Consider the following 25,349-nt stretch of genomic DNA (forward strand, 5'->3'; position numbering starts at 1 on the left):
CAGAACAGGGCATGTGCAGAAGGGAGCATGTGAGTCATGAGAATGGAACAGTATTTGGCAGAGTTCAATGACTTAACAGTGATTCATAATGCAGTATATTACTAATGCATGGGGTGTCCAAAAACTTTTGTCTACCATTGTATATAGTAATGTTAAACCTCATGAGTGGTCAGACTTATTAGGAAATAACACTTGTTGAACTCAGTGTCTTGCAGAACACACTGCATTTTCACACAACAGAAACCTCCGACTCAGCAGGTTGTATTTATTGTTTTCCTTACAGAACCAGCTGTCTTGGCTGCAGGCGTGTCACCCATCTAAGGACCGTGTCAGCGCCATCATATGGGAGCAGGGCGAGTGTAAGAAAGCGGACATGTCAGTACTGGAGATAAGTGGGATCATCCTCACACGGGTACGCAGTTGGTCCTTTATTTTGTTAAAAACTGCCTCAGCAGAAACAGACCAGAGCAGAGAAAACACAAATATTTCAGTCCACACACAGGCCTGTGAGTCTGTAACAGTAGTTGAGTGTATCCGAGGCTGGCCAAGCGCTAACGGATGGACAGCCTTACTACATTTTTGTTTGCCATTTCACAACTATTTATGGTAGAAAGATGAATGAGTCGTCATTTTGCAGGGAATAATGAGCACTTTTAGATGTGTGATTGAAAAAAAATGTCTTAACCAAATTTTCTGGCTTAAAAATAGTTAAAACCCCTCGGTAACGGATGGACAGAAAATTAACATCTGTTTTTGACCATTTTATAAAACCTGTCTTAAAGTGCGGTTCCAATTTTCATAAAACTGTCAAAATCTTTACTGTCAATCCTCTAGGGAGTCTGTTTTGCAAAACAGTAAACAGTTTGTATTTTTTCCATGTACAGTCACGGAAAAAATTATTAGACCACCCTTGTTTTATTCAATTTCTTGTTCATCTTAATGCCTGGTACAACTAAAGGTACATTTATTTGGACAAATGTAATGATAACAACAAAAATAGTTCATAAGAGTTTAATTTCAGAGCTGATATCTAGCCATTTTCCATGTTTTCTTGATAATAACCAAATTCACTTCAGTTCTTATATCAATAGCTATGGCATTGTACTGCCAAATACAGAGCTTTTAGACATTCCATGTCACATGATACACACAGGAGTTAGTACTTGATTGCATAAGAATTGTTTTTGATGACTTTTGGTGGTCTAATAATTTTTTCCGTGACTGTATAAAGGCATAAAATAGCAAGTTTTGATAAGTGTTTCGGTAACGGATGAACAAAGGAGAATAATTACGTTTAATAATTAAGTTTCAATTGTTTATTCATCATATTTATTAGTATTACATTGCATATATGATATCTTCAAAATCAACTACCTTAATAAACTAATTTAATACATTTTAACATATATTTATCTCAGTTCATTAAATATTTGTAAAGAGTAGCAAAAGGTTTTTAAATGGACCTTACAACTTATTATCAGTGTAATATACGTTCAGCAGAAGAGGATCAAAGTTAGGCTTGAATTGCAATGATGGACAAAGAATGCAAACATAAATTTATGCTGAATAGAATGCAATCTAAATATTTTTAAAACATTTTTTTCTAAAAAAAATAGAACTTGTGCTGGACACTAGAAGTAATGTACTTTCAAAATATATAAGTCTTGAAAAGGTAATTTTAAATGTAATTTTTGATCTAGATGTTAATCTTCCCTTAGCCAGCCCCATCCACTACTCGGTTATGACTCTGCAGCGCTGTAGGAAACGTTGTAATCATAGGAACTGCGACCCAAACTGACAAAGTTGAAGGAGTCGGCTTGTTGGCTTTTAGCTCACCAGCTGATAGACCATGAGCTATTGTGAAGGCACTGTATCCGTCTATATGGTCATCTTCGTTAGCAATTTCTTCAAACTTCTTCTCTGAAACTACAGGCTGGATTCATTTCAAATTTTATAAGTCGCTTCCTTTGGACAGTGTCTACAAAGTTTGTTAACTGTGTTGAGAAATTCAGATTTTTGGATTTTTGACAAATTTTTGAAATATTAAAACTTTGCCTTTATTTATAATTGGCCATATTTTAATGGTTTATAATGTGGAAATGGAAAAAATCTAAATCTTACCAAGTGTATTTTTCTCATTTCTAGTCTTTACTTAAGACTTACTTAAAATAAGACATAATCACCTAAAGAGTAACTTTTTCAGTGAGATATAACAGCTTTTTTTTAGACAAATGATCTTGAAAATCTTGAATTAAGAAATATTACCAAGACCATTTTCACTTGTTCCATCAGCAGGTTTTTTTTTTACTTGAAATAAGCAAAAAAATCTTGAATTAAGCAAAAAAAAAAATCTGCCAAAAGAACAAGTGAAAATTATGTTGATAAGATTTCTTGAAATAAGATTTTCCAGATCTGTTGTCTAAAAATAAGTTCTTATATCTCACTGAAAATTTACTCTTTAGGTGATTATTTCTTATTTTAAGTGTGATGAGATTTTTTGACTAGAAATGAGAAAAATACACTTGGTAAGATTTAGATTTTTGCAATTTAGAGATATCAATATAGTTACTTTTAAGCACTGATAGGAGGTCATATATGGACTTTCATTTTATTGGTTGAGTTATCCTCAGGTAAAAGTACCACCCACTTCTATTGGGAGATTAATCTCCAGCATGCAGACCACAGGCTTCGAACATAGCGCCAGAACCTGACAACCTCACAAATTCAGCTTGTTATTGATTGTTGATAGGACACGTCGGTGAGATCCAGGGACATTGGTTCTATTTTTCTTGTAATGGTTCTGCTTTGGTGTTTTGTCACAATTTCAACAAAACCATCAAAGCTCCATTTGCATGTATTCTATGTTGTAAGTGATTTTTTACATGTATATATCAGGGTAGAGACTGCGATCTGGTAGGATCGGCAATTCTACCAGTTGAGACTCCGATCGTAGTCTCTACCAGTAGAAACTCCGATCAGAGTCTCTACTGGTAGAAACTCTGATCCTGCCACTAGAAACTCCGATCGGGTTAGGGTTAGGGTTAGGGTCAGAGACTCTGATCGGAGTTTCTACTGGTAGAGACTACGATCGGAGTCTCTACTGGTAGAATCGCCGATCCTACCAGATCGCAGTCTCTACCCTGACATATATAACCTCAGTCTATGTTTTTCTCTATCTACTGTATCTTGCTTTTTCATGCCTTAACTTGTCTTGTATGTATGTGAATGTTTTTATGAATATAGCATTAATGGAAGTCATGTTCTTGCTCTCCAGAGAATATTTAAGTGTCATTCACTGCCACTTGTAGATAAGTGGTTTGTGATGATATAACCATCAACGTATCTGAGCAGTAGAGTGCGTCTGTTATCAGCAGAATAACTAGATGTGCGCTGTTCGTCTTTTCTGACAGGTGAAGCAGGTGGAGCAGGGTATGGGTTACCTCATGTTCGGTGGGTTTGTGACCGCCACCTTGGCATTGCTTCCCTTTGCCTTTCGTCTGGCGCAGCATCTGCACATGTCGAGCCTCAGCTCCCTGTCCATGTCGGAGATCGTAGAAATAGCAGTGGGTCCTCCTGATCCCAAGGCCTACACATTTTTCTTCATCACAACCGTGCAAAGAATCTGCCTCACAGGACTGTTCTTTTTCATGATGTGTGTGGCTGAGAGGACGTATAAACAGGTGAGTGCTACCCGAGTCGTACGTTCAACTGTGTATATCAAAGTATGGAATTTGATTTTGGTGATTATCGACTGAAAGAAAAACGCAAGGCACTCTCTTTAAACATTAACCCTTTCATGTATAGTGGTCACTACAGTGGACAGCTATTCTACAGCTGTTCTCTTGTATATTCAGGGATTTTTTTTTTTTTTTTTACACATATCTTTATTAAAGTTTTAAGACACTACATATCTTTTCTGACATGAATTGGTAACATTGAGTAGATCTCCCCTGAACTACCAGCCCCTTCCCCCCAGTTTTCACACAATTTATCAGTAAATACATGTTTCTTTGCTTCAAAAATCAAACACATGGCGTCCAAGTGGACATTTTTGCAACGTCATGAAAAAAAAGTTCATAAGAACATTTTCTTCATTATTATTATTATTATTATTGTTGTTGTTGTTGTTGTTGTTGTTGTTGTTATTATTATCATCATCATCATTATTATTATTATCATCATCATCATTATTATTAGTATTATGTTTTTTTTTTTGTTATTTTTTTAAACTTTATTTTTTTAATATATTATTTTTTATTTATTTATTTTATTTATTAATCTTTTTTCGTTTGAAAATTTTCAATCACCTTGTTTTTTTCATGCCTAAAGAGGAATAAAAACACTCAGGAAAAAATCTTGATTAAGTTTCTCATAATTCGTACATGAAAGGGTTAAAATGCCTTTATTGACATGGCATGGTCATATCTAGACCCTCAAAACACTTCAACACGTTCCGGCTTCAAGCCTTCATCAGGAAGTCAAACAGGAGCCTGGAAAACTGTAGGTTCCTATATAGTAGGATCGACCAATAGGGACTTGCTCACTGGACATGAAGGTAATGGCCTACAGAGGGTGTTCATATGTAAACGGCCAGCAGATGGTGTCACTGCAGGTCAAATAGAAATATTTACAAATATACATGGATAAAAGCAGTGCAAAATTTACATATCCCTGTTAAATTAAGATCAAAACAGTGTAAAGTCTTTAAAACAAGAAACAAGTAATACATTACAGAAAAACAGAAAAGTCCAACTCTTCATTCAGTCTACATGACTGTGCCATGTCAATAAAGGCATTTTAATGTTTAAAGAGAGTGCTTTGGATTTTTCTTTCAGTTGATGTCTACTTTTTGAATCCCTTTTTCCAAAGAGCACCTCGAACAAACTCTTTTTTTGATCCGAGAAGTATTCCTTCCCATGAATTTTTTGATTTTGGTGATTATTGTAGATTATTCATTTATCAAGACGGGGCTAGTTGTTTGTTTACCTGCTTTACTAATTTCAGCAACTTCCTGTGGCTTTCATCAGAAGTGTCACATTATGTTGCTGTGACATGTCTTATCCTCCTGAGACCCAGCAATGTATTTTTGTCCTCTGTAGGGGACAAGAGATTCACACCTTTACTAAAAAAAAAAAAACAAAAAAAAAACTGTCTACTGAAAAGGAAATTCCATAAAAATAAATAAATAATAAAAAATGTATTTGAAAAAAATTGTTGTATCATGCTGTTTCCAATCAGGGCAAATATTTAAAGTAAAAAAGCCAAAACTTTCACTGTCTTGGGTCTCAGGAGGTTATAGGCAGTTGACGAAGGCTACAGGAAGAAGCTGAAACTAGTAAAGCAGGTAAACAAACAACTACCCCTGTCTATGGGTGTGTATTGGCAAGAATCAGGCGATACGATACAAATCACAATACTAAGATCACGATACGATATATCACAATATATCATGATACTGTTAAAGAGGCAATTTTTTGTTCCTTTTTTTTTAAAGAATATTTCCTGGAAGAATTGAATTACACCACAAATATGTACAAATACTAAACACATTTTTATTTGATCAGAACAGACTCTAATGCTATATCACAATTTTTTTCTAATTCTCTTAGTTTCCAAAGGAACTAACACAGTGTTTTTCAGCCTTGGGGTCGGGACCCCATGTGGGGTCACCTGGCATTCAAATGAGGTCACCTGAAATTTCTAGTAATTGCTAAAGAAAACCCAAAATAAACCTACGAATGAAAAATATATGGTGAGTTGACAGAGACAATCCCAGTCCATAAAAGACATGACAAACTGTGAGGCCGAAACTGAAGCACTGTGGTTCTGTTTATCTGTCAAATGTGCATTGTGGTCGGTTTCAGATGCTGCAGCTCTTTCATAATTCATTATTGTTTGTTCAGTATTAATTGTCAGCCTTGTAAATGCAAGCTGGACTGACTGTACATATCCTGATCAAGGAAAATAAAATTCTCACTTTGTGCAGTAATCTACACCTGGATTTACTGCCTCTGTCCATAATAATATACATTATATAGACTAAATGTCATCAAAAATTAACGTTTATTTGCAACATAGTATAGCAAACTATTACATGATCAAAAAAAACTGGTTGTAGCAACAACAAAAAAAGTCTCTGTTTTGAATGTCTGGGGTCGCCAGAAATTTATGATATTAAAGTGGGGTCACGAGTAAAAAAAAAAAAAGGGTTGGGAACCACTGAACTAACATCTGCCACTCTCACACATTAGGGGCTTTTAGGATCCTCCAAATGACCATTAGTTAATAAAGCAGTGTTAAATAATAATAAATAAGATATAAACAATACAGAAAAACAAAAAACAAAAATGTACCTCCACCATATCTGCATTTGAATAAATACCTAAAAATATCGATACAGTATTGTGAAATGAAATATCACGATATATTGCAGAACCGATATTTTCTAACACACCTACCGCTGTCTTGATAAATGAATGATCTACAATAACTGTATGTGGAAGACAGTATGAAACTCTACCAGACTTGATTTTGGTGATTTCCAAATCTAGGAAAGTATGGAAAAAAAGAAATGAGAATATGCTTGTGCCTCTTTTTTTGTTTGCTAAAATATAAAATCCAGAATATTAAAAACTAGAAAAGCACTTGGAGAGCGCAGACCTCCGCCAAGGCAGATCAGTGTGCAAACCGCCCCCCGATCACCACCAAAATTTAATCATTTGTTCCTTGTGCCAGTATGAACATTTCCTGAAATTTTCATCCATATCCGTCTGTAACTTTTTGAGTTATCTTGCACACGGACAGACAGACAGACAAACCAACACCGGCAAAAACATAACCTCCTTGGCAGAGGTAGTAAATACAAGTGTTGTTCAAGGTGGCCAGTCCAGACAGTGTGTTTACTGCTGTGTTTGAGAGCAGAGTGAACATAATATCATCAAAAGCGAAGCAGTAGTATTGCATGTGACTGAACACACTGTGCCCAGAGCTGCCTCTACATCTGTAACATTATCCAGGTTTTGGTGTTCATTGGGTTTTATGTGCTACAGTAAATACTATTCACAGTCAGAATTATACTGTATGTGTTAACAGCTGGGCTTTGAAACCCTGTATTTGCAAAATAAGCATTTGCTATTTGTGCTCAGGTGTCAGGTGTATGAAAAATGAACCAAGAAATCATTATATAAGATGAGATAAGATAAATCTTTATTGTCATTGCATGAGCATAATAAGTACACGGTGCAGTGAAATTGGGGTACTACTCCGCATGGTGCAAAAACAAAAGGCATGCAAGAGTAAAAACAGAACGATATATATACACAGGTTATAAAATCTATGTGCAAAAATATGCAGATGGACAAGAATATTTTTTTTAAATGTAAATACACTGTGTAATAGTGTAAAAAGTAAAACAAAAGAAATCATTGATATAGTTGTAAATATAAAATGTGAAGGGACCTTTGTTCTCATACAGTAATAAATCTTTGATTACTTTAATCATAAACTATATGAGAGGTTTTTTCCTGTGCACGACAGAGCTCTCAGCTGAATACACTCCCTTCTTACTGTCTTCATCTCAATTATTCAGTCATTGTGAGTTGGTCTGCCCCCTAGTGGCAGTCTGCCGATGTTGTATGTCTGCATACTAACAGAGGATTAAATTCAGGGGTTTTATTGTTATGCTAACAATTGGCTGGACCACAAAACCATAATGACAAATATCATAATATAATTTAACCCTTTCATGCATGAATTATGAGAACCTTAATCAAGATTTTTTTTTCTGAGTGTTTTTATTCCTCTTTAGGCAAAAAAAAGCACAAAAAAAAACAAAAAACAGTGTGATTTATTTTTTTTATGAACCTATTTTTCAAGAAGTTACAAAAATGTCCACTTAGCTGGACACCATGCATTTCATTTTTGAAGCAACAAACTGTGTGAAAACTATGAAATAAAGCATTTTTAATGCTGCTAATCTGATCACTTTCTCACATTTTAACATACTATAATATTAGTTACTACACACTCAGATAATGTGCAAAAAAACAATATCTTTTTCTTTTCAAAAAATATTAATTGCAGTCCAATAATAATTAGCAGTTGATATATGCTCAAATATGTCACTGCAGATCAGATTTATCAAGAACAGGAAAGCTACAGTAATGGTATGAATTGCAGTGTATTATGGGATGGTGCATACGTGTCCACTGTGTAGGTTGATATGCAAGTAAAACAACAAAATCCATAAATATACAAGAGAACAACTGTAGAATAGCTGTCCACTGTAGTGACTACTATGCATGAAAGGGTTAATATCACTGCAATAAACATTTTTATTTTCTCTTTTGGGGCTAATTTTGGTTACATTATCATCTACACTTATAAAATGCGTACAAAATTAGGTTCAAGGTTACTTTATTTGTACCCGTGGGTAGATTTGTTTTACGGACAAGGTGATTGCTTTTGGCAGTACAGCAAGACGTACATTGAACCTGTTAGGCAGGTACTTGATCGAGCTTCCAGACAGGACAAAAAGTGCTCAGTGTTCCACCATTCATTAGTATAGCAGCATGGATAAGTAAAAGAATAAAATAAATAAATAAGATCAAATAAATAAAAACAAGATGCAATAAAACACAATAAGAACCCAGAGAAGATAAAAACAGTCTGGGATAAAAACCAGGACAAGAACATAAAATTTAAAAATTTGAAGTCACAATAATAATAAATTGAGCAAAGAAATAGAATAAATCACTAAAATAAGTTAATAAAGTGCAATGTCACTATTTCTTTTTGAGCTCAGTGACGGTGACAGGAATAAAGCTGTTTTTATAAACACTGTGTCCTGCACAGTTTGTATACACTTAATTTTATTCAGTGTTTACACTTTTTTAATCAATATAACTATTTTAAATGATCTACCTGAAGTATTTGTCATGTTCTGACCATAAATAATCATTTAAAATCATAAATTTCTTCAACTCTCACTCAAAAAGAAATATCAGCTTAAAGCACAGTTTAAAAGAAATATTGATTTGACATTTACCCTGATAACAACTGACCAAGGTTATTATCGTTAACGAAAACTAACGAAATGACGAAGACTAGAATTGAAAAAACATTTTCGTTAACTGATATAAATAAAAACTATGATTAAAACAAAAAAACCATAACAAACTGAAACTGTATTGTGTGCTTACAAAACTAACTAAAACGTATAAAAATTACTGCTAAAATTCCCTTAGTTTTCATCTTTGTCAATGTTGGATTGATACGAAATTGATTTATTTCGCTCGAGCAATTTTAGCTGCTGGCACCATACAACACTTCACGGTCCGTTACTTGTCGTCATTTGTCATTTACAGTCGTCTTCTCATACCCACTCTACCTGGAAACATGGAGACTAAAGTTGGGAGAAAGCAGCAGAGTCCTGTATGGGATTTATTTGAATACGACGGCGAAGAAGATAAAAGATATGACGAAACTAAAACTAAACTAAAACTAAGCATTTAGAAAAAAATTAAAACTAATAAAAACTAGCAAACCTGCTCTACAAAGGAATTAGAACTAACTGAATTAGAGAAAAAAAAGTCAGAACTAAATAAAACTAAACTATAATGAACAAGAAAAGCACTCGGAGAGCGCAGACCTCCGCCAAGGTAGATCAGTCCCTCCCCCCCGATCACCACCAAAATGGAATCATTTCTTCCTTGTGCCAGTATCAACATTTTCTGAAAATTTCATGAAAATCTGTCCATAACTTTTTGAGTTATCTTGCTAACAAACAAACAAACATGCATGCACGCACACAAAGCAAAGCGATCACAATACCTACTGGCAGAGGTAAAAATCCAAAACTATTATAACCTTGCAACTGACATGAACCTTTTTTATCACAATAATATAGGTATGCAATTATTGGATGGAAATGGGAAGTGGTTCAAGCTTGAGGTGTGATGTGCTCATGTGACATACTTTCCACTCATCTTGTGCTTTGTTTTGGTTTTGTGTTTTTCATCATGTTTTCTCCACAGAGGCTCTTGTTTGCCAAGTACTTCAGCCATCTCACCTCAGCTCGTAAAGCAAAGAAGTCAGAGATTCCTCATTTCAGGCTGAAGAAAGTGCAGAACATTAAGATGTGGTTGTCATTACGCTCTTTTCTCAGGGTATGTTTTCGTCTGCTTTCACTTTATCCTGTAACGTCTGTGTATTCTTGTTTCAGTAGTAGACAGCAGCCATGAAACTGTATTATCTTCTTCTAGTGCCGTGCCAGTGATTTGCCTTTTCATTGCAGAGACGAGGGCCACAGCGCTCCGTTGACGTCATTGTCTCCACTATCTTCCTTTTAGCACTTTCCATTTCATTCATCATCTGTGCCCAGGTCAGTCATATCTGATGGAACACATCTCATCTAATCTAAGGACATTAATGCAATAAAGTTGTGTAAACAGTGTGAGTCAGGCACAGGCACGAAATAAAAGGCTGACGGCAGCGTGTACACAGAGCATCTGAACACGTCAAAATATGAGCTGATAGAACTGTGAGATATGGAATTTAATATTTTAGTACGCGTCATTTACACGATACGTGTCATGTTATCTGTAAATTAAAGAAATTTTAATTTTACATTCACCAAATAAAAGATTTCTACATTTCCAAGTGTTTGCTCCTGGAGAATTCTGTTGGGTTTCTGTAAATTGGCTTGAGAGTCTGGTTTCAACCAGCTCTAAATGTAAAGTGTCTTGAGATAACTTTTTTTTAACCTAATTTTTATTTAGTTTTGCTCATACAAATACACAAGACATTTTACGTACTTAAACATATCTAACCAAACATCCCCATATGGCATATATGAAAAATAAATGGATATCTGCAGTAGATACTGACTACAATTCGTCACAAATGAAACATGAATGACACTGTAAAGACACAAAAAAGTATATACAAGACCACTTCTGAATGCTTATTGCATTAAAAGGTGAATAACGAGACTCCATCTCTTCGTAAATATCTCTTCCCGAACTCTAAGTCCATAAGTAATTTGCTCCATCTGATAGATTTCCCTCACTTTCTCAATCCAAATGTTATCTGTGGGAGGTTCAGGTGTCAACCACTTGATAGTGATGCATTTACTATCTGCCGCTAGTAAAATTCGCAAAAGGTATTTTCGATTATTTCCCTCTAAACTTTCTGGGATTACACCTAAAATAACAAAACTTTAATTCTTTGGAAAATGTTTGGTTGAAAACTGTGTTCACAGCGGCAAATATATCATCCCAGAAAGGTCTGATCTTAGGACACGTCCAGAATATGCACCCCACAATGTCACCAACAGGTATTGGGGTTCACAGGGTTCATTTTTGAAATTAACTCCGGGGTCCTGAAAAATCTTGAGACATTTTTCCATCTGAAGTCTCTCCATGAACTAGAATTAGTGACCTTATGGGCTTCAGATCATATGAGATAACTTTTGTTATGATTTGACGCTATATAAATAAAATTTGATTGATTGATGTACTCAGTGCCAATGAAAATGCAACACTTGAAGATTCTTATATTTTTTTAAATCGATGAGGATTTTTATTCCATAAGCTCTTTGGAATTAATCATAGACCATTTCTATACAGTAAAAATAAAAAATCACATCCAAATTTGTTGACAAAAAATAAGGATAAAGAAAGAAACTCAAGAACCCCCAAAACCAAAAGTCACAAAGCGGTCCCGGAGGTGCTGCAGCTCAATGTAGCGATCATGCTGTGGCGTGGTCACACGTGCTCGTCCAGGGCGAGGTCTGTCTGCAGTTGAGCCAGTTTCGTCATGCCTCTGTTGCATCCTGACTATGATGGACACATTGCATCCAAAACGGCGCGCCACCTGCCGAGCAGAGATTCCGGCCTCCGGGAGCCCCACAGCATGGCATCTTTGGTCACGTGTCAGTCTAGGCATCGCTGAGTTATTGCAAATGATTTTGGTGCTTTTCAGCTTGCCTTTATATACAGAACATGACCACTCCTTAACTGACCACAATTCCTTAAGTTGAGCAGTTCATTGCTGAGCAATGAGAAAAACAAGTCTTATGAATGCAGACAAGTTCATTCAAGCGTGACAATAGCTCAACCCGTCTCAGGTTGTTAAGAAATTGTCTGGGATTATCTTATACAGGTGAAACTTAAACATATTGATGCAGCTCAGGAACAATAAAACACATTCAAGTGTTGCGTTTTCATTGGCACTGAGTATATAAAGACAGAACAAAAACAATCTGTTTTGTATCCTCTGTTCTGTTCTGTTCTTTTTTCCCACGCTTCATTTTTACAACAACAAACCAACAAAGTCCTGGAAGCTGCCAGTGTAAACACCGGTGTTTATGCTCTTCCTCAGCTTCTGCACAGCCACAAGACATTCCTGGACTCTGTGACAAACTGGGAGCTGATGCTGTGGGGCTCATCGCTTGTCCTCTTCCTGTTAAGGCTGGCCACGCTGGGCTCAGAGACCAACTGCAAATACAGCAACTCCTCAGTACTGCTCACTGAGCAGGTAAGAGCCTGAGGCCATAAAACAGCCACATGTGCTGTTTCTATGAGCACAGCTGTGATAATACAACACCAGCTCATTTATTCATATTGTTGTCACTCTCTTTAATTACAACAGCCTGATTTTGTCATTCAATGTTCTTGGTTTCAGATCAATTTGTATCTAAAGATGGAGAAAAAACCAAACAAGAAAGAAGAACTAAATATTGTTAATAATGTTTTGAAATTGGCTACCAAACTAATGAAGGTAAGTAGCAACTTTAGGTATGAATAATGAATATAACATTGTCTCAGTGCACATGATCAGTTTTAGTCATTTAAATCAGATGAAGCAGACATTTAATGGGTTTACAATCATTTTTGGGCCAGGAACAAACTGAAGACAAGTGAAAATGTTTTAACTGATCCATACAGTTTCCATTGGGTGGTGTTAGAATATTAAGTATATTAAAAACAAATACAAGTGTTCTTCAAGGTGGCCAGTCCAGACTGTATGTTTCCTGCTGTGTTTGAGAGCAGTGTGAACATAATGTCATCAAAAGCAAAGCAGTAGTATCGCATGTGACTAAACTGTGCACAGAGCTGCTTCTACATCTGCAACATGATCCAGGCTTTAGTGTTTATTGGGTTTTATGTGCTCCAGCACAGGTGTGAAACACAAACCTGGCCCACCACAGGTTCCATTCCGGCCCCCAGGATGAAAGTGCAAAAATTAGCCTGAACAGTCAAGGTTGTCCAAATCATTTGGGTTCAGGTTCCACATACAGACCAATGTGATCTCCAGTAAAAATAACAACACAATAACCCAAAAATAATAACGACAAATTTTCTTTGGGAAAAATTATGTGGAAAAAATTTAAGTGAAAAAAATAACATTACACAGTGAAAATATTTACATTTACAAAACTATTTTTTCACAATAAAATACAAATAAATACATAAATAAAAACAAAGATGAACAACACCAAATGTGCAATTTTAACAATATTCTGCCTGTTACTAAATGTTTTGTGCATTTATGGATCCACTGTGATCTGTAGTTGTGTTAATAATAAGAGATGGAATATTGTAGAAATTGTTCAAATTTTAGTTCCAAACTCCAAAATTTTAACAATATTCTGCCTGTTACCAAATGTTTATGTAACACTGTGTGTAATGTACATGTATAAATAATAAGTCGAGGCATAATGTTGTTTAAATTGCACTAATTTTTCAAATGAAATTTCTGTTTTTTCAGGTTATTCACATCTTTTTTTATAAAATGTAAATATTTTCATAATTTAATTGGGTTTTTTTATACTAAAACAAAATGAAAAACTAGGATTTGTCATTATTTATAGGTTATTAAGTCATTATTTTACTGCTCTGGCCCGCTTGAGATCAAATTGGGCTAAATATGGCTCCTGAACCAAAATGAGTTTGACACCCCTGTGCTACAGTAAATACTATTCACAGGGTTCCTACGCAAGTATGGAAAAGTATGGAATTTGATTGTATAAATTTACAGGTCTGGAAAAGTTTGAAAAATGGAAACAAATATATGGAAAAATGTTCATGTTTCTGAGACTGTTACCACTGTTCTGTTTTCTATAACATAGAATAGAATAATAGAATATATTTACAGTTACATCGTACAATGAAATTCTTACTTTGCAGGTACCCCTTCGCCAACCAGATACAATCTAAGCAAAAGAACTGTAACAATTTAACTTTAAATAAGGAGCCTATATAAATATAACTAAGCATATCTAACAAACTGCAACAAGTCTAAAAAAAATCTAAAAAGGAGTCTAAATAAATATACATAAGCAAATCTAAAAAACTAAGCAAACTAACAACTCTAAATGTAAATGAGTAGCCTAACTAAATAAATAAAAGTAAGCACCTAAGACCAACACTAGCGGTAGCAGCAGTCGTAAAGTGCACTGTGCATTATTGTAAACTTTGTTAAGTGAAGTGGGTATAGCCATGATAAAGTGACAACAGCAGAGTATAAAGTGCAGCAGTGGTAGTATATAAAATTATGAATATCTAAAAAAAAGAAATGGATCGATCTGTTTTTTTTAAGGCCCTCGCTAATGCAGTTAAAATATTTGTGTGAGAGCACATACAGTCAGCTACGCGTCCCAGAAAACATCTGGGCAGATTGACAAGTTGAATGCCCCGCCTTCTGCTCTTATCCTCCTCCAACCCATTTTAAGTCCCGCCCAGGTGTCGTCAAGTTTCAGTGCTGCTTTGACGGACAGGTGATGTCCACACACTGTTCGTGGGCGACCTATTCAACATGCCTTGTGTGAGTGTTGGTAGAACTCATAATGGGTAGATGGAAATTATCTGACGACTGCCTCATAAATCCCAAATATTAAGACTGGTTGGAATTTTTTTTTGCCAAGAGACATCTTGAAATTAGAATCTGGAAAAAGTATGGAATTTTGACATTTCAAATGCGTAGGAACCCTGTATTCATGGTCAGAATCATAATGTATGTGTCAACGGCTGGGCTTTAAAACCTAATTGCAATTTGTGCTCGGGTGTCAAACAGGTGTCAGGTGTATGAAAAATGAACTTAGAAGTCAGGATATAGTTTTAAATGGGGTCAAAACACGGTATTCAAAATCTGTCTGATGGGACATTTTAGAGACAATTTGACAGATTAGTGTTGCTAAATGACCCACATCTTTAGCTTACCGGCCGACAGGCTGTAAGCTATTGTCATCAAGTGGCGTCTGTCGTCGTCTGTTGTCCATTACAAAAATGTCAATCGTCGTCTTCTCCAAAACTACAATGCCGATTGATTTCAAACTTGGCATACAGCTTCTTGATGATGATGTCAACAAAAGTTAGTGAAATTATTTGGATCCGGATCTGATTCTGGATTTGGTGCGACTTTGAAAAATTTCCCCATTATAAGAGATAGGAAATGGATCGCTGCAATAACTAAGTAAAAATATAAATGATATCGAGTAGAAATTTCTACAGTCCAGCCCTGATGGGGAGATGACCAAAACATAATGGCCACATGCTGATCAGGATCTTCTTCTGGATCCGGGAACTTATGCAAAATTTAACATGGGCTCTTATGGGGAAAAAATTTCAGTCGTCTTTTTCTCCCAAACTCCAGTTCTGATTGACTTCAAACTTGGTATACAGCTTCTTTATGATGATGTCAACACAAGGTATTGCAATTATTTTGATCCGGATCTGATTCTGGATTTGGTGCGACTTTGAAAAATTTCCCCATTATAACAGATAGGAAGTGGATCGATACAATAAATCAGTAAGTATCAATGATATCAAGTTGGAATTTGAATTTTTTACAGATCTGATATGACCAAAACATGGGATATTTCTGTAATAGAATAAATACACATAACTGGGTGATAATAAATGGCATCTGGATACATTTCCCAAAGCTTTTCATTTGGCTGGTAAGTTACAGGGCTATTGGTCCTATTTTTACTTTTAAATTCATTTTTGCTTTAGTTGGACCAAAACAAGGAGCTACGTTATATTGAAATAAATATTGGAATGGCAATCAATTAAAATTCGCTCTCTGGTGGGACATTACTGTGTTTTGACCCAATATCAAATGTTTCAAATGTTTGGGTTTTTTTGATACTCACATTTTTATTGAGATTTTTCACTTTTTAACAAAGAGATACATATTCAAACTACGTATTCCATTGTAGAGTTAGAGAAATAAAACAGATGTGTTAAGTAAAGAAACAGAAACAGAAGAAATAATAGTCATGGTTACCGATATCTATCATCAAAATAAGGTACATACAGTCGAGTCTGTCAACCCTTAAGCACCATTCACTGTGTCATACTGAGTCCATTTCTCCCACTTAGTCACAAAGACACTGTCTCTCATTCTAAGCCAATAGTTTAGTTTCTCCATGGTGTAGACTTCTCTTATGATCTCTAGCCACTGTGTTTCAAATGTTTTAAGTGTCAAAATATCAATTGATCCATAGAGTTTCCATTGGGTGGTGTTAGACCTGTAGATTCAGTGCGCTGTGAAAACTTTGGTAAAATGGAGAAAAAGTGTCTGTCTTTTCACTGAGTTGTAAATAGTGGCTTTTAGGGTCTCTGATTCATCACTTTACTGGATAATGGTTCAAAGGAGAGTTCATTTCATCAAGCAGTTCAAGTACAAAACCTGCAGTTTCAAAAAAACTGCGATGTTTCTTCGTGTCAGCTCAAACACCAGTGTATTCTGTTTTTCCTCCATCAGGAGCTGGATACTCCGTTCAGACTGCTGGGTCTGACTGTGAACCCTCTGATCTACAACATCACCCGAGTGGTCATCCTGTCCGCTGTGTCTGCTGTGGTCAGCGACCTGCTGGGCTTCAACATCAGAGTGAGTACAGGGTTTAAGTGTTTCTGTCTGAACTGCACTGGAGGACTGACATAGATGGGTGCTTCTATGAAACTGGGTACATTTTGGTACCTGGCACTTTTCCAGTTTTTTAGACCTAATAATAAAAGAGAAATTTAGACATATTTCCCCCCAGGATGTACCTAATGATGACCTCAGATAAATGCAAATAAAAAAGTGATGCTCTTGCTCTGAGTCTTCCCAAAATTAATTAATTTTTAATAAAATATTGGGGCCAAAAATAGGACCAAAATTGGGACATGAAAAACTACCTAGGTGTCGGTGCATTTTATCTTGAAAACATGGCTTGAAAAGTTCTTATATACCGCTATAAATAAAGACACTGTGTTAAATTTGTTGATCCTAGTGGTTTTTCTTATTCAGACATGTGGGTTTTTCATGAATCTCAGTCTCATTCCAGGTTTTGTATGTAACCCATCATGTCCACTTGTGTTACATACAGAACCTGCCCAGTTAAACACATATAAATCGTTAATGATTTTGCAACAGTGATCATTTTTGTGAAACACTCTACCTTGCATAATTAGTTCGATTCTCGAAATGTACCTGTGCGAGAATAAAAAAGATATTCGAAAAAATAGTCACGCTTAATTTTCGTGTCCTTTTTGAGCATGTTACATGCGGATTTCTATATTAGATATAATGTAAAATAATAGAAAAATGTGTTTTGTCTGAAAAAATAGCTTCTCTTTTATCTCAGTAAATATTTATTTTTAAAATAGATCCAAATTGCTTCCAAACTTGCTTCATAACATTAGTCTACATCTGGTTTGAATTTTTAGCCCCATGCCCAGTTTTTAGGGACCAGTTTCCTAGAAGCACCCAGATATGTGGATCAGGACTTTATTCAAATAGTTGTAAAATAAATAAATAAATAAAAGTAATCTGAAGATGGAGGCATTAATTTCACAGAACATGGTGCTTTAATAAAAGCAATTAGAAGTGGTTAAAGGTGTGTTTTATCTTCCATGACATGAGATAACAAAATACATCAAGTCATCTCACTATCTGCAGCAAATTATTGAATGAATGAAACACAGATGAAATAACTGAAACTACAAAAAAAATCAATGCTGCCTCTAATATTCAGTGATATCCTCCCGACACCCAGTAAGTAAACAGTTTCCACATTTTACATTAAATAATCCCCATAATTGAAAACAGCATGATACACTTAAAAATGTCTTCTTCAATTTGTGCATTTAAAAGGATGTATAAATCCAGTATAATAACAAATTAAATAAATATTTAAAGTGCATATAAATATTACAGTTTATATTAAAAACAGTTGATTATGCAAATTTGATAGTGTGTGAGGTGACTAAAAAAGTGTATGTGAATGGTTTGTGTGGATGTTTTGTGTTATTGTAAAAATATACAGAAAAAGTGTGTTAACAAAGCAAAGGAAGTGGAATTAATTTAATTATTGGTTTGTAAAAAGGGGGTGGAGTCTATAAATTTTACTTCTTCCCACTCCTTTTCGAGCTCTGAAAATTTTTGTTTGACCATGGTATGGTTCTTTATTATCTTATGATTGTATGTGCTCGAAATAAAACTAAACCAACTGAGATACATTTTTTTAATCTTTTTTTTTTTTTATATACAGTGTCCTTTTCAGTGGACTGTTTTTTTTTAGTAAAGCTGTGAAACTCTTGTCCATTACAGAGGACAAAAATGCATTGCTGGATCTCAGGAGGATATAACAAATATTGTACCATAAATAAAAGATGTTAGAGCAGTGGTTCCCAACCTATTTTGGCTCATGACCTCTTTTTAACATCATAAATTTCTGGCGACCCCATACATTCAAAATGGAGATTTTTTTTTTTTTTTTTTGCTAAAATTAAATTTTTTTGATCATGTAATAGTTTAGTATAATATGTTTTAAATACAGGTTAATTTCAGAGGACATTTAGTCTATATAATGTATATTATTGTGGACGGAGGCAGAAAAGCCAGGTGTAGATTACTGAACAAAGGGAGAATTTGATTTTCCTTGGTCAGGATATGTACAGTCAGTCCAGCTTGGATTTACAAGGCTGACAATTAATACTGAACAAACAAGAACTCAAACTATGAATTATGAAAGAGCTGCAGCATCTGAAACCGACCACAATGAACATTTGAAAGATAAACAGTACCACGGCGCTTCAGTTTCAGCTTCAGAGTTTGTCACGTCTTTTTATGTATTATGATTGGCTCTCTCAACTCACCATATATTTTTTATTAGTAAGTTTATTTTTATTTTTATCAATTACTAGAAATTTCAGGCGACCCCACATAGGGTCCTGACCCCAAGGTCTTTATGTTCTCAGTCAAAATGATGGTTTTTAAGAAATGAGAACCCCAGACATTCAAAACAGACATTTTTTTGTTAAAATTAATTTGTTTTTGATTATGTAATAGTTTGCCATACTATGTTGCAAATAAATGTTGATTTTAGATGACATTTAGTCTATATAATCTATATTATTGTGGACGGAGGCAGAAAAGCCAGGTGTAGATTACAGTACAAAGTGATAATTTGATTTTCCTTGGTCAGGATATGTACAGTCAGTCCAGCTTGGATTTACAAGGCTGACAATTAATACTGAACAAACAAGAACTCAAACTATGAATTATGAAAGAGCTGCAGCATCTGAAACTGACCACAATGAACATTTGACAGATAAACAGAACCACAGTGCTTCAGTTTCAGACTCACAGTTTGTCTTTTGTATATTGTGATTGTCTCTCTCAATTCACCATATATTTTTTATTAATTTTTTTTTTTTTAATCATCTACTAGAAATTTCAGGCGACCCCATTTGAATTCCAGGTGACCCCACGTGGGGTCCCGACCCCAAGGTTGAAAAACACTGTGTTAGAGAGTTCTGTTTTTTAACATGGAGTGAATCTGTCTGTTATATACACAAGGAAGAAACGCTTTTGTGAGACAAAGGCCATACTGTACAGGCTGTTGGGTGTGTCTAGCAGGTTGAATAGACGGGTGTGGTGCGGTTATTGCAAGTGAAATGAGATATTTAAACTTTGAGATTTAACAATATCTGTGGGTGTTGAAGTGTTGGGTGCTCATACTGATAGCTGGGATCTTGTGAAAATTGCTTCAGTTCTCCAGACAAACTGGCACCGTTCATACAAAGAATGAGAGGCGAAGTGATAAGTACTTTGTTGTGTGTATCAAGCACTGGCTCCTATTCCAAGTATCACTGTTGAAATTGTTAATTACACCCCCGCCATGTAGATATACCTGGAATTTCACCCATCCTTCCATCTGTCACAGATTTTTGTCCATCCCATTTCTAAGACACTAATCATCCAATTCTTTTGCAGTTTTAGACGTGTTCTTTTCCACTAGTAGAGATGATGGCTGAATTTCAATTTTTCGATTTTTTAATTACAAATTTTTGAAAATTTCAACTTAGAAAATTTGCCCAACTAATTTCTCAGACACTATTCACCCAGTTCTTTTCAAATTTCACATGTGTTCTTTACAGGTGCCTTTCTCTCAGTTTTTGTATGTTTTCCAATTTTTAAAAAGTTTTAAAAAATATTGACAGTTAACACTCAAAAGTTAAGTTAAGACTGACTAGGCAGGGCATCAGTGAGCAGGAGGGATTCAAATCAATTCAACGCACTTCATTAGAATGCTTTGCACTGCTAAAAATCCAAGAATATTTCCTTCTGAAATCAGATCAAGACCACTATCATTACTTTACACAAGTATATTTTTAGACATTTAGGCTTTATTTCCCACTTAAAAAAAACATTTGTCAAACTAAAGAAACCAAAAAGTAATCGACTATAAAAGTTGTGTTACTCTGGTGTCATTAAACAGTTATATTACTCTTTAAGTGTAACTAGTAATTTTAACAGTAAACTTTCTACACTGGAAAAAATCAAAATCTTACCAAGTGTATTTTTCTCATTTCCAGTCAAAATATCTCATCACACTTAAAATAAGACATAATCACCTAAAGAGTAACTTTTCAGTGAGATATAAGAACTTATTTTTAGACAATAGGGCTGAATCCCAATTCACCCCTTACCCCTACCCCTTCGTTTTGTGCGTATACGTGAAGGGGTAGTGTTGTTCCGATTCTCAATCAGACAGAGGGGAAGGGCGAAGGTGGAGGGATGTATAGCCCTCGAAACGGAAATTTTCCAGGACCACACTATAAACAGAGGGGTGGGAGAAATTTCCAAAAATTCTGTTTGAATCATTGGCAAGATGGAGGTAAACACAGCCAAAAAGTGATGAAAGAAACACACAAATGTACGTATTTTCTTCGTAAAGATATTAATCATTTGAGCGACCGTTTAATGCCACTTCAATGTGTTATAGATCGCATTTTTGCGGTTTATAGTTGGTAGACGCAAAAAGATGACCAAAGCCCATGGAACAGAGATGGTTACAGTTACTGACAGCATGGGGAATACTTTCAGAAACAAAGTTTTCGCATCTCTTAATAGCGGCATTGATGACACTGGTCTACAATTTTTTAGAAATTATGTGCTTCAGAGATTAAATGTGCTGAATGTTACGTATTTTAATAAGATTAATTGAAAAATTAATGACAAAAGTGCCGGTTTGCTGATGTTTTCAAGGTATATGATTAAGTGTTATTACACATACAGTCTACTCTCGTTAAACCGCCCGCCGTTATACCGCCATTTCCGCCTATCGCCATCCGCCAGCCCAGTTCCATGCACAAACAACACTTATACCATTGATTTCCCGACCGTTATACCGCCAGCGTGATTGCCATCGAGTACACATAAATTTTAACAATGCACTGAAACAAACGCGCCAGACGCTGATCGTGACAAGCTACGAGTAGGTCTACGGAACGGCCACCGTTCATTTATCGCAGAACACTCAGTAGGTCAGGATGTCGGGAAGAGGACGTGGGATTAAGCCAAAGCCTCGAGATAATGGGGTGTCATTTCCCGACACGGTATAGTAATGCTTAAAATGTTTCCCCACTTTAAATGATCCCTTACAACATAACAGAATCAAGATTTATTTAGAAACGCAATTAGAACGGGTTAACGGAGGCAGCATAGACATCATATAGTAAAGACATGCACATTATGGACGCAACCCGTTGTAACGCCATTTTCGTTATACCGCCAATTTGGCCGTGAACGGAAGTTGGCGGTATAACGAGAGGAGACTGTATATATTGGTTTATGTACATCTATATAATAGTTTTAGAAATCTTCCACTAAATAGAACCTGTAAAGTGAATGTATTCTAATGTGCAGGCAGTGTTTTGAAGTAGATCTTGTAGCTCTGAGACAAATATTCCTTTTGAGTCAAACCCATTCTCTCAATTCTTGAATTTCACATTTTGACCCAAGGCTGTATCTTGGAAAGTTTAGCCAACCGGCATTTTTTACTTGATTTTTCTTTATCAGTGACTCTCATGTGGTAAACTTTCATTACTTTTATTCTGGAAGCATTTTCCTTGTAGACCAGTGTGACTGCTGATGACGTAACAGGTCGCGAAGGGTTGTCTCATTTCATAGGAGAATGTTTCAACCCCCACCTCTTGCAGCTCCGTTTCAATGGGTAGTGTCAAGTAGGGATGTAACGATATGAAAATTTCATATCATGGTTATTGTGACCCAAATTATCACGGTCATCATTATTATCAAGGTATTGCTGAAATGTGCTCAAAATGTTCAGAAAGTACTAATACACACACTGAAATAATTTAACCAAGTTGTATTTTGAAAAAAAAAAACTAAAAAAATCAAATAACAGGCACAATGTACTTTCTATTGACAGAAACATTCAAATATTAACATGTAAACCTCAAACATACAAATGTGCACTAAAGATGGCACCTTATAGCCATTGTTTGACCATTTTCCGTATCAAGTTTGAGTTGTTTTAGGGTCTCTCTCTCTCTCTCTCTCTCTCTCTCTCTCTCTCTCCTCTCTCTCTCTCTCTCTCTCTCTCTCTCTCTCTCTCTCTCTCTCTCTCTCTCTCTCTCTCTCTCTCTCTCTCTCCTCCTCTCTCCTCTCTCTCTCTCTCCCTCTCTCTCTCTCTCTCTCTCTCTTTCAAAGTGATCAAGTAATCAAACACGGTTATCATGATAATTAGAATTTAAACGGTAATACTATCCGTCGGGAATTTTACCACGGTTTATCGTTATACCGGTAATCGTTACATCCCTAGTGTCAAGTTCAAGAGCCAAGGTGTAGGGTTAAAGGGGAGGGGCTAAGGGGTGAATTGGGATTGGACCTAGATCTTGAAAATCTTATTGCAAGAAATCTTACCAAGATAATTTTCACTTGTTCCATTGGTCGATTTTTTTTTTTTTTGCTTGAATTAAGCAAAAAAATCTTGAATTAAGCTAAAAAATCTGCCAATGGAACAAGTGAAAATTATCTTGGTAAGTGTGATGAGATGTTTTGACTAGAAATGAGAAAAATACACTTGGTAAGATTTTGATTTTTGCAGTGTGATATAATAATGTTTGAATTTATTCTGAGATTTTATGAACATCTACATGATCAGTGAATTAAATATAGAAAAATGCCAGATTTTTACTGTACAAATGCAAAAAAAAGAGGATAACATTGCAATAAATGGTGATAAATCACTTAAGAAAGGGTAATTATAGAGAAAAATGTATTTGCAAATTACCACAAAAGTAGCTTTGGGTTTTTATGGGTTAAAACAGAAAATATGTAAATCAGCCAAAAACATACTTATTTTACCACTAAAGCCGCAACAATTAAGCAATTAGGTGACCTATTTCGATAATAGATTCAATTAAACATGGGTTTTTTGGGGGCAAAAACAAAGAACATTTGCTTGTTTCATCTTATACATGTCAGTGAGTGAAACATTTATTGAATACCAAACTAATTTATTCATTCAATCATCAATTTTATTTTATTTTATTTTATTTTATTTTATTTTTTTCATTTTGAACATGCAAAGAAAATAAGACAAAACAAAGCAAATGAAGACAAAAAAAAAATAACATTTAAATGGACAGAATCTATCTTCAAGCACATACAAGTCTAAATTTTGCACGGTCGAAAAGGAGTAGGAAGAAGTACAAACTTATTTAATCCTACCCCTCAGTGCTTTTACACCTTTATCATTAACTTTATACAACAATCAGCCTATACTATTTCCCTAATTTTAGCATCGAACCACAACAATCCATAATGCAGTAACTGAATTATCCACAACAGTATGTTCATGTCAGTACAGTCATGCAAACAGACTCAACAAATCAAACATTCTCTTCAATAATTCCAGCAGATTTATCAGTCAGTATTTATCATTCATAAACAAACAAGCCTCATTGTCATTATTAAATACTGTACCTCTCAAGAATCAATTCTTTATATCTTTTTTTAAACTGAATTATGTTTGATATTTGTTTTATCTCCACACACAATTTGTTCCACAGTTTTACTCCACAAATGGTGATACAGAAACGTTTTAATGTAGTGCGTACTTTATGAATCTTTAAATTTAATTTTCCCTATAAATCATAGCCTCCCTCTCTTTCACAAAACATTTCTTGAATATTGCCCGGTAGTCAATGAGCAGATCAATCTTGATTTAGATTTTTTTCAGTGCGACACTGACCTAATCATCACAATAATCTTTCTAAAAGTGTGTCTGTGAATCTTGTAAAACAAACTTAATTTATTTCTATTTTCCACTGTAATCTTCTTTTCTTCTTAATTCCCAGCTTTGGAAAATCAAGCCTTAATGTGAAAACGTCAAACCACTAACAGTCGGACACTGGAGAGAAGAAACTCCCTCAGTCTGCTGCAGAACGTCTCATCTACAAAAGTGTGCAAACCTACTGACAGTATATTCATTGTCTGTGCCTTTCAACTGAAACTCCTGTTGGAACTCGATCAGTCACGAGTCTGGGATGCTCCGACCGTCACTCACACACCATTACTGAGCTGCTCAGCTGGTGCAGTTTCCATCAGCCGTGGCACTAACCCAGTGCCTAACTCTGACCCTTGAATGTTCCTCGGTATACGGCTAAACATAGCAGTAGGTTAAGGTCTGGGGGCATTCCAGGTCTCTGTGACACCCCCCCCATCCCCCCTTCTCTAAATGTGTATTGTACAGATGTGCGAACACAAAGTGGAATGTAAATATTTTCGAGACAGATGATAAATCATTCTAGTCAAATTCACTGATGATTGTTTTCATCAGCTATAGTACAAGGAAGTGTTAAAAATGCTCTATTGCAGGGGTGTCAAACTCATTTGAGTTCAGGGGCCACATTCACCTAAATTTAATCTGAAGTGGGCCGAGCCAGTAAAATAATAACATAATAATATATAAATAATATCAACTCCAAACTTTTCTCTATGTTTTAGAGCGAAAAGAGTACATTTACATTATGAAAAGGTTTCCA

At 35.4% G+C, this 25,349-nt stretch overlaps 1 protein-coding gene across 2 annotated transcripts in view; it reads left to right on the top strand.

The window, feature by feature from the left end:
• Positions 1-25,066, top strand: part of phtf1 (putative homeodomain transcription factor 1) — a 37,300-nt gene extending 12,234 nt beyond the window's left edge. For both annotated transcript variants that reach the window (XM_030134347.1, XM_030134348.1), the window contains exons 10-17: positions 284-412; positions 3,411-3,680; positions 10,035-10,166; positions 10,295-10,381; positions 12,382-12,537; positions 12,685-12,780; positions 16,771-16,896; positions 24,663-25,066. In XM_030134347.1, coding sequence (XP_029990207.1) covers positions 284-412; positions 3,411-3,680; positions 10,035-10,166; positions 10,295-10,381; positions 12,382-12,537; positions 12,685-12,780; positions 16,771-16,896; positions 24,663-24,683 — 1,017 coding nt within the window. In that variant the 3' untranslated portion in view covers positions 24,684-25,066. The remainder of the gene's footprint in view (positions 1-283; positions 413-3,410; positions 3,681-10,034; positions 10,167-10,294; positions 10,382-12,381; positions 12,538-12,684; positions 12,781-16,770; positions 16,897-24,662) is intronic.
• Positions 25,067-25,349: the final 283 nt, after the last annotated feature.

The sequence above is a fragment of the Sphaeramia orbicularis genome, chromosome 5 (genome assembly GCF_902148855.1).
Source record: "Sphaeramia orbicularis chromosome 5, fSphaOr1.1, whole genome shotgun sequence".
Taxonomy (NCBI): Eukaryota; Metazoa; Chordata; class Actinopteri; order Kurtiformes; family Apogonidae; genus Sphaeramia; species Sphaeramia orbicularis.